General features: G+C 39.2%; 1 protein-coding gene across 1 annotated transcript in view; it reads right to left on the bottom strand.

Annotated features, from left to right (window-relative positions):
• LOC136886104 (tonsoku-like protein) overlaps positions 1 to 19,963 on the bottom strand; it is a 250,748-nt gene that overhangs the window by 174,326 nt on the left and 56,459 nt on the right. The window contains exons 7-8 of the mRNA XM_068227232.1: positions 17,016 to 17,130; positions 10,719 to 10,870 (exon numbers count right to left, since the gene is read on the bottom strand). Coding sequence (XP_068083333.1) covers positions 10,719 to 10,870; positions 17,016 to 17,130 — 267 coding nt within the window. The remainder of the gene's footprint in view (positions 1 to 10,718; positions 10,871 to 17,015; positions 17,131 to 19,963) is intronic.

Below are 19,963 nucleotides of genomic sequence, written 5' to 3'. Positions count from 1 at the left end.
TTCAGAGTTTAAACGAACTAAGATACTAGCTATCTTAAAACCTGGTAAACCTACGGATTCTGTCGAAAGGTATAGACCACTTGCCTTAATGAGTGTCTGCTTTAAGCTCCTGGAATGGCTTATCTACAAAAGAATAAGTCCTCTAATTTTTGAAATCATTCCAATCGAACAGGCTGGTTTTAGACCTCAACGTAGTTGTTAAGATCAGGTGCTTGCTCTGACAACACATATTGAGACAGGTTTTGAAAAGCAATTCAAGAGTGGAGCAGTGTTTATTGATCTAACAGCTGCATACGATAGTGTGGAGAGAAGGTATTGTGTATAAGTTCTTTAAACTGACAAAGTGTAGTCAAATGTCGCGTCTGATTAACAATATGCTCTCAAATAGAATTATCCAGGTAGTCATTCATACAAATCAGAGCAAAATAAAGGTACTTAACAATGGTCTACCTCAAGGATCTGTTCTGTCTCCATTACTGTTTAACCTGTATATTGCAGGCATACCTGCCACAAGCTCTCGTCAATTTGCTTATGCCGACGATCTGGCAATAATTAGTCAGCATGTGGAGGCTAATGTGATAGAGAGAACTTTAAATGCAGACCTGGATGTTCTGTGCACATACTTCAAAACGTGGTGCTTGAAACCAAGCCCTAATAAAACAGAAACCTGCTTCTTCCATCTAAATAACCGGCAAGCGAATATCACCTTGAAAGTATCACTTAATGGAAGTCTTCTCCCTCACAATTCCAACTCCAAATATCTTGGAGTTGCTCTCGACCAAACGCTATCATACAGGAAACTTCTAACCAACCTAGCAGCCACATTAAGGTCACGCAACATCATCCACAAACTAGCTGGCTCCACATGGGGAGCTTCTGCATCTACTTCGCGCACTTCAGCTATGGCGCTGGTGCTTTCCACAGCTGAGTACTGTTCTTCAGTTTGGATCAACAGCTCTCATGCTAAAAAGGTGGACACGGTCCTGAACGAAATAATACCTGCCATAAGTGGCACAGTAAAATCTACTCCTCTTTTCTGGTTGCCAGTGCTCAGCCACATAGAACCTCCTAGAATTAGAAGATTGAATAACTTGGTCAGAGAATACAACAAGATATTAACCAATCCTGATCTCCCCATCCATGAAGACGTTAACGTCACATTCAGCCACCTCAAATCAAGATCTCCTCCTATTCAAACAGCACAGGAACTTGTTAGTAGGGATTTCAATCCAAAAACTGATTGGCAACAAGAGTGGAACAGCGTAGCTCCGACTCAATGGCACACACTGTTCAATTATAAGAATCTTCCAGCTGGCTTTGATTTGCCCCGCAAGACATGGGTAGCCCTCAACAGAGTCCGTACTAACCACGGGAGACGTGGATCAATGATGTTTAAATGGGGTATGAGATCTTCTCCAGCCTGTTACTGTGGTGCAGTTAAGTAGACTATCGACCATATTGTCACCGAATGCAATGGAATGGCATTCGATGGATCCAGCCAGGACTTTGTGGTGGTTTCTGCTAAGGCCATACATTGGCTTGAGAATTCAGATCTAACTCTTTGAACCCTGTTGCCTGCATTATTGTTTTCAATGTTATAATGAGTATATCTTGTAATTTTGTATTTAATAGTTTGTGCTTACTGTTCATATATATTTAATCTTTGTATTGTTTTGTGTACGTTACCATACGCTAATAATAATAATAATAATAATAATAATAATAATAATAATAATAATTAGGTATGTTGGTGAGTAAAACAATCGTTATGATTGAATAGTTTTTATCATATTTAAACTTCTCTCCAAAAAAAAAAAAAGCCAGAGTTACAAGATATTAAACGATCACTTTGTTAATGATCTCGTCTGCTATATTAATAGCAACAACCCTGAATATTTCTCAACTAAAGTGAACTCATTTCCTCATCCCGAGGTGGTGCATCTCATTTTAGACATGGCCCCAGTGGAGGGGAGTTACATGTACCGTACAATTTTTACCACACACCAACCTTCCTGCCATTTGTAAATCTCTGGCAGTACAGTACCGGGAATAGAACTAAGACTCCTGAGAATGGCAGCTAATTGTGCTAACCATTACGCTGGCGGACATTCTTACCTACAAAACACAGACATATAGCACGACTGACGCATTACTTTTCTTAACTACGAAACACAGATGCACCGCATGACTTCGACGCATGTTTACACTGCATGGGTCGTACGGACTAAACTATTCACAAATTTGTTTGATGTCCTCAGAGCTGCAATAAGACATGTACCTGCTTCGAAGCAGAATCATTCTTCTCTGACAAATTATGTTGGGTGGTCTTGTATGTGAGATTTTTTTTTCTGCATTTTCTTCTTCTTGAAAAGCTGGGGGAGGGGGGTCTTATATGCGAGGGGTTCTAATACACTAATAATCACAGTAATTAAAAGCTTGGCCTTATTAAAATAAAATGGTACTTTACGTACCACCTACAATCAACCATATAATACTTTTTAAAAAATGGTGCAACAGACCTGAAGGGTCATAGCCTACCAAGTGACCGCTGCTCAGTCCGAAGGCCTACAGATTACAGATTATGAGGTGTCATGTGGTCAGCACGACAAATCCTCTCAGCCATTTTTCTTGGATTTCTTGACCGGGGCAGCCATATCACTGTCAGATAGCTCCTCAACTGTAATCACGTAAGCCGAGTTGACCTCGAACCAGCCCTCAGATCCAGGTAAAAATCCCTGACCTGCCCGCGAATTGAACCCGTGGCCTCCAGCTAAGAGGCAGGCACGCTACTCCTACACCGCGGGTCCAGCAACCATACAATGCTGCAGATAGATAATAGAAGAAACCCTCAGTAATTACATCTTAAAATCCAACTGTAAGTACAATACATACACAGAAACACTGGAATAGTTATTGGTTTAATTGTATTTAGAACTCACGTTTTGATCATTGTCGAAGTTGTTGAAGAAGCTGCCCACAGTCTTCTTTGCTGAATACTTCATATCATCTATTTGATTTTGTTTTGGTGATGTATTCTAATGAAAATCCTAGTTCTGACGTGCAAAGATAATATTCTCGTCAAGTTCATGAGATTCTTATTTAATTATAGAATGTTAAAGTCGTCCATTAAATAGAAGTCAAAGTGCGCGTCACTCACTCACTCATCATCGTCATCATCAGAATCATCATTTCACTCTTTTATATTTACAAATATAAAACCCGTGAACTCTGTCACAAAGAACATAAAAATGCATACTTTTGGTCACTATTCTTCGGCTGGCACAGGCCAGAGTAAAGTGTAGCTTCCACCGAAGTCCAAGTCAGCATCCATGGCTGTGACAATATGGAAGTTGCTGGGGTATGGGTAGTGCTGAGTAATGACATTCAGAGCATGACTAGTGCATCTGAGTGTTATGAAAGATGCTGCTCATAGGGTCAGTTGTGCTGCGATAGTACTTTCTGACCCAGTGAAGAAAGCAATGGCAAACTACCTCACTCCCCATCTTGCCTAGTAAGCCTCATTTTGGTGCTGCCATTGGTTTTTGGGGCTTCCTCATAACCGCATAACCTTTGGTGGTGCTATTTGAGGATCCAACCAGCCTCTGGGCTGATGACCTAACGGACAGGGTGAATAAAGCCACCCTTTGAAATGACTGTTAATCAGTCGTGAAGCACTTCCTGTGGCAAGGCAAACTTTTCACCTCTATCACCCACGCTGTCATCTACAGAGCAACATTTGAATGCCAGGTAGCCTACAAGATATTTAATTGCATCCTGGTTTACATCCTCAGTTTTAAAGTCCTGGCTCAAGTCTTCAATCCTTAACAACTGCAACATTTCTTCCAGTACATCTATGGGTCTAGTTCTTAAGGGCAACTCAAAAGCATATATGCATAGTTCATTGCTTATGAAGACCAAGAAATCTTCAACGCCACGATGAAAAACTACCCATATCACTCGGTGATGGATTATTTTAAGCTTCCACTGATGCACTACCGGAGAGGGGGATTTCATTACTGTCTATAAGGAATAGAAGGCAAATTCTGTTGTGAACTTCAAAAGGGGACAGATTGCTATAAATAACTCCTAAGCCATGGACAAGTTAATAATGTTCACTAAGCAGTCTTGGTTTAATCTGGCAGTTAAAATATTAGACATAATTTCATTTTTCATGTCTTCAAAAAATTCCCAAGAGAGTGTTTTTTATTGATTTAGAGAAAGCGTTTGACCGTGTTCCTATGGAAATCATTTGGACTGCACTATGACACCAAAAGGTTCTGGAGGAGTATGTGAGGCTGATCTATGACATGTACGTCCATCCTACAAAAGTAAAGTCTAGTTCTGGTATCTCTGGAGTTTCCCCTGTTGAGGTTGGTGTTCATCAAGGCTCAGCTTTGAGCCCAATCTTATTCAAGTAATTATTAACTACCTCACAGAACAACTGATGACACAACTATCATGGACCCTTCTATAAGCAGACGACATTGTCCTAGTTGGTGAAACACGTGAAGCCTTAGAACTTTGGAGAAAAGCTTTGGAAACAAGTGGACTCAGAATAAACCGTAAGAAGATTGAGTATATGTTCTGTAACTTCGCCAAGTAGGCTTCTGAATGGAAGGTTTTCTGTTTACCAATTCTCAACTGTGAAATCACCTCCAGAAAGTGCTTCAGAGTATTTTCCTGGCTCCTTAATTTTAAGCCAAATCCACTCCCAAGGGGAGTTTTTTCATCTTTAGGCATCCTGGAGTTAAGCACTTCGAAGTGTCATTGACAAGCTCGAAGGTGCTTTCAACGTCCTTGTTAAACGTATACCGCACTGCCAGAGCTGTGAGCCTGGAATATAGATTCTGATGGTATCTGCCAGTTACACTCAGATGAGCCTTATTAATATAGTGTGTAGTTGATAGATTTGTAGTAAAGTGTTCTATTGTCTTCTTCAGAAATTCTGAACCATCAGCTAACATCAAACCTAAAAGTGGTTTCTCAATCACTTGAAGAGGTGAGGCACGTCACAGAACACCCGCACCTTTCTTTTATCATCTACTGGATTGGTGAAAAAACTTTTATCCTTGTTTACATTTAGTTCTTTCCACACTTTGGTTCCTCCCGCCCCCCATGTCACAAGTTACTATGACAACACAAATGTCACAATCCTCAAGTATGAAATTTGCCCGTCTATATTCATTTCATCAAATGTCAAAACCGCAATCTTTTCAGGCTCCTTGTAATTTACTTCTTTGGCTTTCAATGGATGTAGCACTTCTGTTAAAATTCTCGGTTTACATTTAAAGCATCGAATCTATGTTTTAAGGTTGATCAGCAAGGTAAAGGAATGTTCTGCATCATATGATTCTCTGTAAAGCAATCTCTATGACAAGGCATGTGCTATGTACTCTGAGGAACACTTGACTAATTTGTTTACTCCCAAGAGAGTAAAACACTTAGAAACAACCTTAATTATTACTTCTCTCTGTGCACACTTCTTCACTTTCAGCGGAGATTGTTGTCATTTTGAGACTAGATACCTAGGCCCCTTCAGCTTCTTTAGAGCGGCTTTGTTTTAAAAACGTTTCCTTTTCTAAAATTTTCATCCGCTTACAGAATTTTAAAATCTGCTCATTTCGAAGCAATTCAGTGCTAGTTGCCTGATGGACTTTTCCCTTCTTTGGAGACAAAGTCTCTAATGCTGATAGTCCCTGCTTCTTCACGCTCCTAATTTCATGACGCAAATCCCTATCACTGGAAACCTGCAAAATGAAGACGAATCATTATGTGCAAATTGCTTTTTAAATAAACATATACAGTGAAACCTCGTTAGTATGTTTCTGCAGGGGATGACGAAAAAATAGTGTTAAGCGGGAAAACGTACCATCGAATATCCCATTAAAAAACTACCGAACAGGGAGATGGTATCACATTACACGTTAGTACATTTTACATTGTGTGTGTAGTGTTTCAGGAGACAGAGGAGAGCACTAAAAAGTGTGAAAAAGTCAAGAGAACAAATATCAATAATTCTCTATTGCAGCCTGTTAAAGTATCAATAGACTAGTAAAAGATGTGAAAAACATGCAAGAACAGATATGACATTCTTTTGGCCTTGGGCTCATAGAAGTAGCAACAGTACCTACATATTATAGTAGATCACTTTCTTCCTAAAACAACTGTATAATGAATTGTTAGTTGAAGCCTTAGGTTTCTGACCAGTGGATAATTAAACACTGTTTTCTGGTCACTTTGTTCAAGCATGAATTTCTTGCAAGGTTATACTCGCCATACGCAATTAAGCGCCTTCAGCCGCCATCTTGAACACAAAGTTTCAGCAGTACTCTGCATTGGTTCGGACAGACTCGCCGGTGAATAATAAAAACGTGCCCGCTGTCAAACTAGCAGTTTGTATTTTTGTATAAATGGTACAACGCTTTACAATTACCTGCATCTTTACATAACTTTTTAATGGAATAGGCCTACAGTATATGGAAGCTTTATTACTTAACGGCACCTACAAATGACCTGTCGAAGATCTGCTATTGCTGCACATTTTAACTTCAGTTGTACCACACTGATTTAAATCATCTTATCACAAGAACAGTTACTGGCATCACCTTCAATTTCGTCCCCACTCTGGCAAACTAGCGAAACTGACAAACTAAGGAATCTGTAGTTCTGAAGTTCTGGTCTAGATTTTGTTATTTATTATTGTCTACCCTCTGACAAAGTCTCACTTCTGCAGCTTGTTCTGTATGCCTAACACATAAAACCAATAATTAAATATAAAAATTGATTTGACATGAGTAATCACAACTTCTTTCAGCTCTCCTAACCTTTTGACAATTTGCAGATTCATTAGTTTGCCAGAGCAGGGACGATTTATTGATTTATTGTGTTGAGTGGTAAAAAGAAGTGAAGTGATTATCTGTCGCGTGACAGCCTACTTATGGACTAATAGGATAATCGTGAGCGAGAAGTTCAGTAGCACGGTACATACGGTATCCGTTTTGTGATAGTCTAACTATGGATAAGAAAAGGGTCGTGAAACCTCTCACTAATGAAGAAAAAATTAAAATCCTTCAATAAGTAGATAGGTATCCACATCTTAAGCCCGTAGAGTTGGCGCAAACGTTAAAACTTGCACCTTCTACTTTGAACACTATTGTGGGCAACCGAGACAAAATTGAAAATGAATATAACCAAAATAGAAACAGAAAAAGAAAACAAGTGTACGAAGGAAAGTTTCCGAAGTTGGAAAGAATGATTTTGAATAAATAAATTTCTAACTTCTGATTGGAATGCGAAACAGGCTACAAGCACAATCAAACACACTGGATTATTCAGCAATCTCACTGACAACAAAGACCTTTCCACAGAACAAAGAACATAGAACGAAAAATAAAATGATCATAGATATGTCTCTCGATCATGACCAGCCACCAACAGCTGCACGGTTGCTAGAAATACACTTCTGTTACACATGTTGTGACGGTAACTTCCATGACATACTTTCGGATGACTCCCAGCCATAAGCCATGTATGTCGACAGGACAGCTTTGGAAAAAAAAAAAAAAAAAAGCGTGAAAATTGAATTCAGCGGTCCTAGCTGCAGTGGAATCTATTACTGTGCTTTAACTTAGCACTGTCCTGTCTTGTTCTAGTGTAAAGCCTTTGCTACCAATCAATGACGCAAAATTCAACCTTACCTAAGCTAACAACTTGCCTCTCGAAGGCGCAATATACTCGGTGTTTGAGAATTCAAGGTCATTCCTCTTTCACACAACTTTCTCAGATCGACTTGTGGAGAGGGTTCTTATCTTTGCTGGAAATCACATTCCGTACACAAGGGATGACAAAGAACATTTTCAGGTCTGGGGAATATATGATCGTACTAAGCGGTAAAGGCGAAAAATCGTGATGTGTTAAGCGAGGTATTTTTAATACAGATTTAATACTTCAAATTTACGACGTGCTAAGCGGAAAAACGTGTTAATGAGGAACGTACTAACGAGGTTTCACTGTATAAAATCGAAACTACGGTAGTTAAGTAAAATAAACTAAACTACTTAACGTTCGAAGTGAATGAATAGTTGTAAGTTAATATACTGTTGCAACTCCATATTCTCACATGATATATTCTGTTGGCATACTGAGAAAACAACAAAACAAATAAAAATATTCAATAATCTTCTAGTACAAGGAATCAAACCGGAGCCTCCTAAATGGAAGTCAGTTATCCTAGCCCCTAGATATTACCGTAGCACGGCGCAAACAGTTTATTCAATGACTTTCAAGTATCCTTCCACGTAGCTGCACTGCGTGTATTAAAGTATTTTGTAAGGAGAAAGTTAAATTTGCATAGTATTAAGCCTGTTGATTTAAGAGTGATATACATTGAAAAGAATCCCACCAATGAGCACACTCGGTCAGAAGGACTGGAGTATAATTAATATGGTCAGTTGAATTCAGCATATGACTGACAGACTTGTAAGTACCAGCAGCATTAGATTTCTTTATATACTAGGACTGTATACATAAAAATGTACTCACCTCTGCTCCATTGCTCCCAATTTGGTCAAATTAATAAATTCGCCATATCATCATTTCTTCGCTTCAGCAAGCAAGGTGCAACTGTGTACGATTCTCCATCAGTTTGTCCCATCCATCCACAGATATTATTGATATATGTGATGCCAATTTATATCTCTAATTTCTGCTTCTCCCAAACATCACAAGGTCTCTCGATTTCTTCCCAGGAACAATGCGTTGAAAATATGCTCGAGGAGTCCTGTGGGGACCCTTTCTTTTCACATGACAATTTTTTGATACTTTTTTTCTTAACCCTTTTAAACAGTACTCCATCATTACCACGTTGTGATCTGTTCCTGTATCAGCCCCTGGATAGCTCCTGCTGCCGTTTACTTGGTTCATAAATTTATTTTTCACTCGTATGTAGCCAGTTTGGTAACTGCCATTATCTCCTGACATTTGCCAGATATACCTCCTCCTCTTACAGTGATTAAACCAGGTATTTGTGATAAGTTTGTTTCTTGGACAAAGTTCGACTAGTCTGTTACCGCTCTCGTGCCTCATCCCTAATTCGTAACTACCAACATGTCCTCCTATTTGTCTACTACTGTGTTCATGTCTCCAAGTATGATAGCATTTTCATCATCTTTACTCTACTTATAGCATTTTCTATGTCACTGTTTGATCATCATGATCTGATGTACGCATGTAAACCTGTATGACTATTGTGTCTGTTGGTATTGTTTCCAACCTGACCAGTATCAATCCTTCATTAAATTGTACGTATCTTTTTACTCTTTGTTTGAAGTCTTTGCTGAAGTGGACAAGCGAAGGCACGTTATGAAAGAAAAAGTAGAATAGCAGCATGGAATGTGAATACAATGCTGAGATGTGGTAAACTGGAAAACCTCAAACACAAGATGGAATGGATGAAGATCAATATTTTAGGAATATCCAAGACAATATGACCTGACGCTGGCAATTTCTGGAGTGAAAATTCCCGAATAATACACTTGGAAATGGCCCCAGAAAAACCAGGATGAGTAGGAGTAGGAATAATTATTCTGGAATGTTTTGCCAAAGGGGCTTCCATCATTCTGCCGATACTTGGGAAATCTTATTAGATCTTTAATGCTTGCTGCATCCTTATGCCATTGACAGAACTTGTTTATCCGCCTTTAGAGGTGATTTCTCACCCCCAGGGCAAAAGAGTGCTGTATTCTCTACCTGCTAACCCACCCTCCAAGGAGGCGCTTGCTACATGGTAAAGAGGATCATATCAGCTCATCAAAAGCAGATAATGGAACAAACAACTCGATTATGATATACCAAAACAAATATTTAAACATTTCAATAACGATCAGAGAATATTGCAGTTATCTTACAAGTCACTTAAGAATATCTGTTGGAAGTCATACAAATCTCCAACATTCCGGGAGATACTCTGTCCGTGATATATGTCTATCATATACCTTTTACTCTTATTAACCCGAGTACTGGGTTACCCCTTCTTCCAAATACACTCTTCCGAAGTCTACTTTCTCTACCGCAGATGCCACTGAGGACTTCACACATGATCCTGTGTTAGGGCCCTCCATATTTAATACCCCTGAAGAGAGGGTGCCCCAACCCAGAAATTAGGCTACCTCCTGGTCCACAGATCCGAATATCGTCCCTACAGGGAATCTCCTATCCGCCACCTGGGGATGCGCTCTGTAAGGGATCAGTTTCCCTAGTAACTTATAGTAAGTTAACCCCACCCACTAAGGACTACATTATTTGTAGATTCACCTGAAAATAAAACAATTCTCAAGCAGAACAAACAAACAAACAAACAAACAAACAAACAAACAAACAAACAAACAAACAAACAAACAAACAAACAAACAAACAAACAAACAAACAAACAGTGACCTTGCTACTACAGACTGGTAAATATGCAAAATGTGGCATGTGTGAGGAGACATTTGAACGAGTGGAAACCATGTACTGTCTAAATGACGTAAAATCCAAATGCCTGCACAGGGTTGCCGAGATCATGTGATTGTTATCACATCAGCTCGTCAAAAGCAGATAAGTGAACAAACAACTGGATTACGATACACCAAAACTAACATTTTAAAATTTCAAATAATGATTGAAGAATATTGTAGTTATCTAACAAGTTACTTAAGACTATCTGCTGAAGTCATACAAACCTCCAACATCCTGTGGTAATATGTGAGAGCACTCTTGTAGTTGTTTACAGCACAGCATCCATCTCCCATCTTCTCATTCAGCTGCTTCAGGGCAGCATAATCATTGTCATTTGTCTTCACAAGAGCTTCTTCAGTCTGACACAGTACAAGGGCTGCAAAAGAGAGAGGTAACTCTCTTAAAACAACACACCTAAGAAAAAAATCATAAAAATCATTGGCTTCTGTCTGCAGTTGTTTGGAACGTTATTAAACATGTTATTTTGCTTATATAGCCAAGGTGTTAATAAAATGGAAGTGCATAATATTTACGTTCCAAGATGCACATTCATTTTTCTGTGTAATTTCACCATAGCATATTACTAACATACTGTATTCACACAAGACTATGGTAGCCATCTCCTTATCCTTTTAGAAATAATGTTTCTTGAAGTGTGTCTAATATTCAACAGCACCTATTCATTCATGATCATATGAAGTAGGTGCTGGTGATCATTGTTTTAAGAGGGAGAACAATTCTTCTTCATCATCATCATCATCATCATCATCATGTACCATGTCCTCGCAGAACATTGGCGATCAGTAACATGATCTGTTCTTTGTTCATAGCTGTTCCAAACAGATTAAGCTTTGTCACCCGAAACCTCTGATTCAAGTTGCTAAGTCATGATGTCCTACTTCGCCCTGGACCACGTTTGCCATTAATTCTCCTTGAAGTATTACTTGTAGAAGGTGGTATTTACTGCTCCACATCATATGACTAAAGTATTTCAGCTGCCTTCTCTCGATGGTGCAAAACTTCTATATCGGTCTAAGTTTCTCAAGTTCTAGCCTTCTTAATTCTGCATCAGATCTCATGAGCAAGGTCCCAGTTGTCATTGATGATGCTTGTTGTTTAAAGGGGCCTAACATCGAAGGTCATCGGCCCCCAGTTGTCATTAACGCGACATCCCAGGTATTTAAATGTTGCCACTCTCGCAACCATAATCTATTAATCTAATCTAATCTATTAATCCATTGGGTTTGAGCCACGGAAGCATTCCCTGCTTTGTCTTGGTGGACCAAATGCCGGACCATGAAACTGTTCCATTGTATCACTTTATTACGTAATTCAACTTTCCCTCAAGAAATGGCAGAGTCAGTTGCATTTGTGATTTGTGTAGGTAGTCTTTCTCTCCAATGTCATATGCTCTTTGTTAATATATATCAACAGTGTGCTTGGTAATATTAGTTTGAAGTGGGCTATTTTTATAGACTTAGAGATTTGTTTGTAAGCAAGACAGCTGCCAATAAATGACCAAGTTACCAATATATATAACCCCTTTTAGAAAGTAATGATGATTAAGAATGTATTTTTTTTTTTTGGTTTGCTAGTGGCTTTACATCGCACCGACACAGACAGGTCTTATGGCGACGATGGGATACGAATGGCCTAGGAGTTGGAAAGAAGCGGCTGTGGCCTGAATTAAGGTACAGCCCCAGCATTTGCCTGGTGTAAAAATGGGAAACCATCGAAAACCATCTTCAGGGCTGCCGACAGTGGGATTTGAACCCACTATCTCCCGGATACAAGCTCACAGCTGCGCTTCCCTAACCGCATGGCCACGTCGCCCGGTGAATTTTTTTTCTCAGTGAAATTAGTAGCAGTAGTAAGTGTGAGTAATGCTCCTCATGAACAAATAGATGCGGACATCGACGAGAAAGTGCAAGGAGATGACCATGTTACAGCTCAGCAGGTAGACTGATTATGGACCCATGACGCTAATAAAATACAATGTATTTAAAGTATTCCTTGTTCCATGGTTTGTGGCATGAATGCCGTTTGTTTTCATGTATATTTAAATCACAGGCAATCTACACCCAGGGTATGTCACAAATTAACGGCACTGCTTATAGGGAACACCGACCCACGGTGTTCCTCATGTAAGGGTACTACTTATAAGTAATGTACATCCGTGGAGTTCCTCATATAATGGTACTAATCACAGGCCCAGCTGGAAGCAGTAGTGGTATGCGTTTCTCAGGTAGTAGTGATTACTGCTCCAAGAGGGAGCACGACCAAGCACATGTGCTATAAGCACAAGCAAGTAAAGTCGACCCATGGTGTTCATCACTTAATGGTACTAATTCCAGATCGTCTCATCGTTCCAAAAGTATAATCCCTCGCTCGCTCCTTTTATTTGCCTCTAACGACAGGTAGGGGATACTGTGGGTGTATTCTTCATCTGTGCCCCCCCCCACTCACAATGGATAGGGGAAGAGAGTGCTGCTTCACAGTTCATTTCCACAGTACTGCCAACCAGAGGGAGTGAAATGAATGGTGAAAAGTAGTAAACCAAGCTCAGTCATACCATACAGAATATCAAAGCTAGAGCGCTTCCATCTGCAAAAACTTAGTTCCATCTTGAACATTAAATGGGTGGACCTTGCAGTTCTTGAGAAAGCACATGCTATAAGCATCGAGGCTACCATCATTGGCCACCATGGATAGGGCACGTCCATTGCATGAGTGAAACCAGGCTTCCTCGTCGACTTCTGTATGGTGAACTCTGTTCCGGCACAAGACCTCAATGGAGCCCCTTTGCAGTGTTTCAAGGGTCAGCTAAAGCATATGATGAAAAGAACTGGAATTAACAATCATGGGATATGGGATAACTTAAAACTGCAGAGAGCTTCAAGTACTTGGGAAGTGACTGATGCAGGACACAGGGCTGGACATAGAATCAGTAAAAAAGATTCTGCATTCTACCAGAGTGCGAGAAACCTGGTGTGGAGCAAGGAAGTACTAATGAAGTGTAAAGATGTGTATATAATCTGGTTTAGAAACCAAAATGGACTAAGACAGGGAAGTGTATTGTCTCCACTTACGTTTGCAATGGTTATGCATGAAATTCTAAAGGAAACAATGGGAAGATATGGAGGGGATATGAAATTATTGTTGTTTGCAGATGACATAGTGATCTGGGGAATCAACAATACAGAGGTGCAAATCCAACTAGAGGCTTTAAATGACAATATTGAGAAATGAATGAAAACCTACAACCTGGTTGTCCAGTCTTTGACTGGGCCAGGGATGTAAGGAATGAACCATATATAGGCTGTTATTACAATGGGATCGCCATTCCCAAGGTGATTATTAATGACCGATAAATGCGATGAAATGATAACGAAGAGTGTTGCTGGAATGAAACACGACAGGGAAAACCGGAATACCTGGAGAAAAACCTGTCCCGCCTCCACTTTGTCCAGCACAAATCTCACATGGCAGGACTAGGATTTGAACCACGGTATCCAGCGGTGAGAGGCAGATGCGCTGCCGTCTGAGCCACGGAGGCTCACAATATTGAGAAATATGGTATGAAAATCAGTGTGGAGAAGATCAAAACAATGGTGATGACAAGAGGAGAAAGAGAAGGAAAAGGAACTGTTAGGATCAGGGGACAAAACCTTCACGTAGTTGAATACAAATAATTGGGAAGTGAAATAATGCAAGATGTAAGGCTGGACAAGGAGATCAGCAGAAGGAAATACAGGAAATACGTTTTACTAGAATGTAAGGAACCTGGTGTGGAACAGAGAAGTTCCTATGAAATGTAAACAGATACTGTACAAGATGTACTATACCCCTAGATTAATGTATGCATCAGAAACTTGGACTTTGACAGCAAAAGATGAGAGTAAAATTCAGGCCAGTGAGATGTTCCTGAGGAGTATGGTAGGAAAGACAAGGAGAGGTTAGAAATGTTGAGGTCAGAAAAGAGATTGGGGTAGAAAAACTGAGTGACACGATGGAGAAGAATAAAATGAGATGGTCTGGACATGTTATGAGGATGGAGGAGGGAAGGATACCAAAACAATTATTGGAGGCTAAGATAGAAGGAAAGATGACAAGAGGAAGGTCCAGAGCAAAATGGATGGACTCTGTCAAGAAGAGTATAAGAAAAAGAAGAATGGACTGGAATACAATTACTGTAAAGGAGTGATTAAAGGAGAGGCAACGGTGGAAAAGTGTTAATACCCCAACCTGGCTGGAGCTCGACAAGGGAAATTAAAAAGGATGATGATTATGATTGCCCAACACTGAGATTTTGCAACGGAGACCTTGACACCGATAAAAATACAGGAGAATAAAATCCAGGCCAGTAAAATTAAATTCTTAAGAAGATAGGTACGACAAGAAAGGGCAGAGTAAGAAATGAAGACGTCAGGAGGGATATTGGAGTGGGAAAGCTTTACAACAGAGTGGAGAGGGATAAACTTGTATGGTTTGGACATGTTAAGAGGATGGAAAAGAGAAGGATGCCAAAGCAGATGACCTAAATAGGAGGGAGGGCAAGAGGGAGACCCAGACTAAAATGGTTGAAAGCAATTGAGAAGAGTATAATTAGAAGAGACCTGGATTAGACAACAGTTAAGAAGGAACAATGGTGGTTGGATAGGGGAAGATGGAAAGCAACACCTCTTTCCCGATAGGTACCATTTTCTGAATTTCAATCTTTCCTAGAACAGAAAGAAAACAGAAAGTAATGTACCATATATCCGAGAGAGAGAGAGAGAGAGAGAGAGAGAGAGAGAGAGAGAGAGAGAGAGAATGGATGAGCTTTTGTCACACACTTTCAACAAGGATTATAATAATGACAGCAACTTCATAAGCTTACTTCATTTTGCCAGCTTTTTGAGATTCGTTGAATTGAGTTAATAGTTTGATTTTATTACCATTTGTGGTAACGTCTTTTAGTTGTGTTGGTTTTTGGGGCATAATTTCTGTTTTTTCAAAAGATATTTTGAGGCCAATTTTATTTGCAATGTTTTGAAGTTCTGATATCTGGGTTTTTGCTTCTTTTATGTCAACTGGTAGTAATGCTAAATATTTGGCAAAACCCAGGCAATTTGTTTTGATATTTCAGCCAATCTTTATTTTTGGGGGACATTTCCTAAACTATTCCCCCATTACCATTTCTAGAGCATAATTAAATGATAGTGGATAGTGCCCATCTTACTGTTATTTTCTATTATTTGCTTTCTTCCAAATAACATGTCCAAACCATACAAGTTTATCCCTCTCCACTCTGTTGTAAAGCTTTCCCACTCCAATATCCTTCCTGACGTCCTCATTTGTTACTCTGCCCTTTCTTGTCGTACCTATCATCTGAAAAATTTAATTTCAAATGACTGATATTTCACCCTTAAACATCACTTTTGATTTGGTGTTGGTGAGAGTCAGCTTTATCATGTTTATTAATTTGGGTGTAGTTCAAGGTGTCTTAAAATTGTAAACAGGGATTCTCTATGGATGCAAACATAAGCTTTTATAAGACTTTATTATAGAAAAATAGGCAAATCCTTTCCTCTTTCTTGTAATTAAAAAAAAATCTTGCCAGGCTCAGATGAGGGCCCAAGTCAGAAGTTCAATCCTAGCTCAGTCTGATGGTACTTCAAAATATTCAAATACGCCAGCCTCATATCGGTACACTTACCGGCACATAAAAGATGTGTGAAAGAAATTTTCGATACCTCTGAATCTCCAAAAACCATAAAGGTACCATAGTTAGTGGGATATAAAAATCAGTTACATTTATTATTCTTCATCGTTAGGGCTACTAAGGACCACGAGATCTCAACTGTTTGTCTTCTTGCGGGCCCATCACGTTTTCATCCTTTCAGAGTGTGCTTTCTTCCATGCATCGGAATGGACATGCTTCAGTCGAGTTGGACTACATCTTGGTGAACCTGTCTAAGTTTGGGTCTGAGTGGTGCTCGGAGTACAATGTCTGTTTCTGAGATTCCATCCTTTAAAAGATCCAACTTCTGAAGTAGGATAACAGAAGTTTACAGATTATTTCAGCTGGCAATCTGAAGAGGTGGGCGTAAAATGTTATCCATTTCCGGATTACGCTTGATATCTTTTCAGTATGGGGTATATTTCTAAGTTGCTCCGAGGTCTGTAAACACCATCTTTTTAAAGACATCTTGCATACTGTCATAACAAGATGACCAACTTCAGATGCAATGTATCCACTGGTGAAATGCCTTATAAATTTAGCAGTTCTACCTGTGAAGATAATATTAATCAAGAAAATTGCAATTGAAATAAACCAATAAGTTAGTCGCAGAAATACATTTTTTAAATTTGAATACATAACGCTCATATCTGTCATTGTAGAGTAATGGACTAAAATTTCATTTCCAAACCTGATATAACCTGCTTCTCTGGACTTCATTATCCTACAAACTATTACCTTTGTTTTACACTTGTTTATGCTTATCATGTAGTTTTATTTTTGCAACTATAACACTCACCAATTTTCAGGTTTTTAGTAAGCAATTCCATGTCCGTTCTGCTAGTGGGATTTAATTTTCGTGCCTGGAATAAAACAGACTTGGCACCTTGGAAATTTGCTTGAGAAAAATAAACCTGAAACACATAAAAAGAACATAATTTAATGAATCCAATAAAAAAGAAAAATATTCCATTAAATTACAGTATACTAACACAATTTCTAAAATTAAGTTCAGAGGAGAACTTCCTGAAACCTTCTCGGTAACAACTGGTCACCTCTTCTTTTTAAATGTGCACTGGAGTACGTTATGAGGGAATGGTACAAGAACTCGAAAATATAAAAATTGGAACCCAGAAGGATAACATATGAACTGTCTAGGATTTGCTGGTGATCTAGCTCTTCTGGCCAATGATATCCAGGAAACAAAACAACAAATAAAATCTTTACAGGAAATAGATAAAAATATTGGTCTGAAAATTTCATTTGAAAAAATAGAAATTATGCTAACACAACTTCCGCTTACAAGCAAAATTAAGCTAGAGACCCAGAAATAACAATTGTAGAAAAATTTAAATATATTTGTTAAATAATCACATAACCTGAACAAGAAACCAGCATGACAAAATAGAATAGATAAACTTGTTACAGCACAGCATGTTACCAACAATACATATTAAAAAGTGTCTCTCAATAGCAACCAAACTGAAACACTACAAAACAGTCACCCAACAACCAAGCTTGGAACAGCCTACTCTAAGTGAATCAGCCTTTGCTCCCCAACGCCAGGAGCCATGATATCTTTGGCGCCCTTACACAAACATCCTCGCTTCGAATCCTCACTTCTCATATGCATGTGAAACATTATTCCAAAAACAAACACAGCTGCAGTAGAAAAGAGCACTCAAGTTAGAAAGGAGAATAGTGAGAACCTGTTTAAATAAAACTGATCACGTAAACTGAGTCTGGAGACTAGCTTCCAATGAAACAGTTCATAAAGAAATAGAACCTGTGACTACCACAATGAACAAGAAACAAATATTCTTAGGGCATCTAATATGGTCATCAGAAAATAGAATCAAGTAGAAAAATTATGGAAGAGTAAGAATAATATTAGATGGATCACAGAACTTAAAGAAGACATGAGAGTTACATATTACAAGAGAAGGTTCAAAATACAAACCAAATACACTCAAGATTGAAAGATAAACACACCAGACTACAGATCAAAATCAACAGAGAATAGGAAGAGTGATTCCTGAAGCAGAAAGAAAATTACCCAGCGTAATCCCAAAAATAAGGTCTGCTATTTTTTATAAATACAGAACTCTGTTCCTGTGGTGGTTAGTCACAATATAGTGAAGTATGTTTCCCGCGCTCGCATATAAACATGCGCACGCCGCGCTGAGGCAGTCAGTCTTGGCTTAGCAGCCATTGAGAATGGAGCTCCCATTGGACGTTACCGCCAAGTGCGAAGTGCGCACAGTTATTCAGATTTTCAACGCAAAAGGTACTGAACCGATTGAAATCCATTGCCAATTGATGGAAGTGTTTGGTGAGTCGGGCATGGATGTCACAAATGTTCATAAGTGGTGTAGAGAGTTTGCAGCTGGTCAGACTGATATTCACGACGAGCAAAGGAGCGGGAGGCCATCAATTTCTGTCGAGACAGTCGTGAAGGTTGAGCAAATCATGCATGAAGATCGGCGGATCACCCTGGACGATTTCTGCACTTTGGTTCCTGAGGTTTCCCAAAGCGCCGCTCACAGAATTTTAAAGGAAAAGTTGAAATACCGGAAGGTTGCGCAAGATGGGTGTGACGCATGCTGACTGAAGACCACATGCAGCATTTCTTCATCGGAGGAAAGTCACTATGGGAGTAGTAACATCATATGAAGAACACCATTAGTCTGTGTTGTCTGTGGGTGGTGCCATATTGTGTGATATACCATGGTCTACATTGCCTATGATTAGTACCACTATGTGAGTAACACCACGAGCATACGTGGCCTGTGATTAGTACCACTATATGTGGAACACCAAGGATCTACGTTACTTATAAGTAGCGCCCTTATTTGAGGAACACCATGGGTCTGTTTTGCCTGCACAACCGCTTGTCGTGGCTAGCGATGTATAATAAAGAGGCGGTCGTTTATTGTCAGCGAGTTTTGTATGTGCGTGCGCAGGGGTGAAAAGAAGCAGTGTGGTTACCGCGGTAGTTGCCAGTGGTAATCGTTACTGTTAGGCCGCGAATACAAGACAACCCTTGATTTTTTGCATGAGATTCTGAGAGAAAAAAAGGCTTCTTGGATTTGGAAAAATACGGTATCACTCCAGGGGCTTCTGTGGCAAACATTTCAATTTTCTTCTTTAAACGGCATCACTTAACCTAACCGCATATGTATCATGAAAACATATTTGAAACGCATATAGAGAAATGATAACTTCTTCGCTAAGAATTTACATGTGAATAGCCTTTCCGAAATTTAACTAGAAGCAAGAAAATATGAACTATCCTCTGAAATCAGTGATATACTCTGCCATATCTTGAGGTGTATCACATTCTTACTTAATTTCAGTGTATAACATTAAAATTAAGTGATCGTTTACTTCAGCATTTATTTTTAACGAGTTGACAACAGCTATCAGCCACACTGTTTATGCATTACAAAAACGTGTTATCTTTCATTTCGAATTTTCTTTAGAGGACAGCAGTTGACTGGTATTGCTAATAGACACCAACATCGCCTTCGAATGTCTACGAGAGAGCTCACAAATGTACATAGTAAGAAATCTATACCGTACCAAAGATGATAGATCACATTTTGTGGCAAATGTTCCAGTTTACTTATTCGAACAGCGTGACCAATCCTAACTTAACCGTACTATACGTATGATGAAAACACACTTCAAGCACCAGTTGAGAAATTATAATCATCTCGCTATAAATTTACACGATAATAGCCTTTC

Source organism: Anabrus simplex, chromosome 1 (assembly GCF_040414725.1).
Source record: "Anabrus simplex isolate iqAnaSimp1 chromosome 1, ASM4041472v1, whole genome shotgun sequence".
Classification (NCBI taxonomy): domain Eukaryota; kingdom Metazoa; phylum Arthropoda; class Insecta; order Orthoptera; family Tettigoniidae; genus Anabrus; species Anabrus simplex.
Note: the sequence above shows the minus strand (reverse complement) of the source record. Positions and strands in the feature narration are given on the sequence as shown.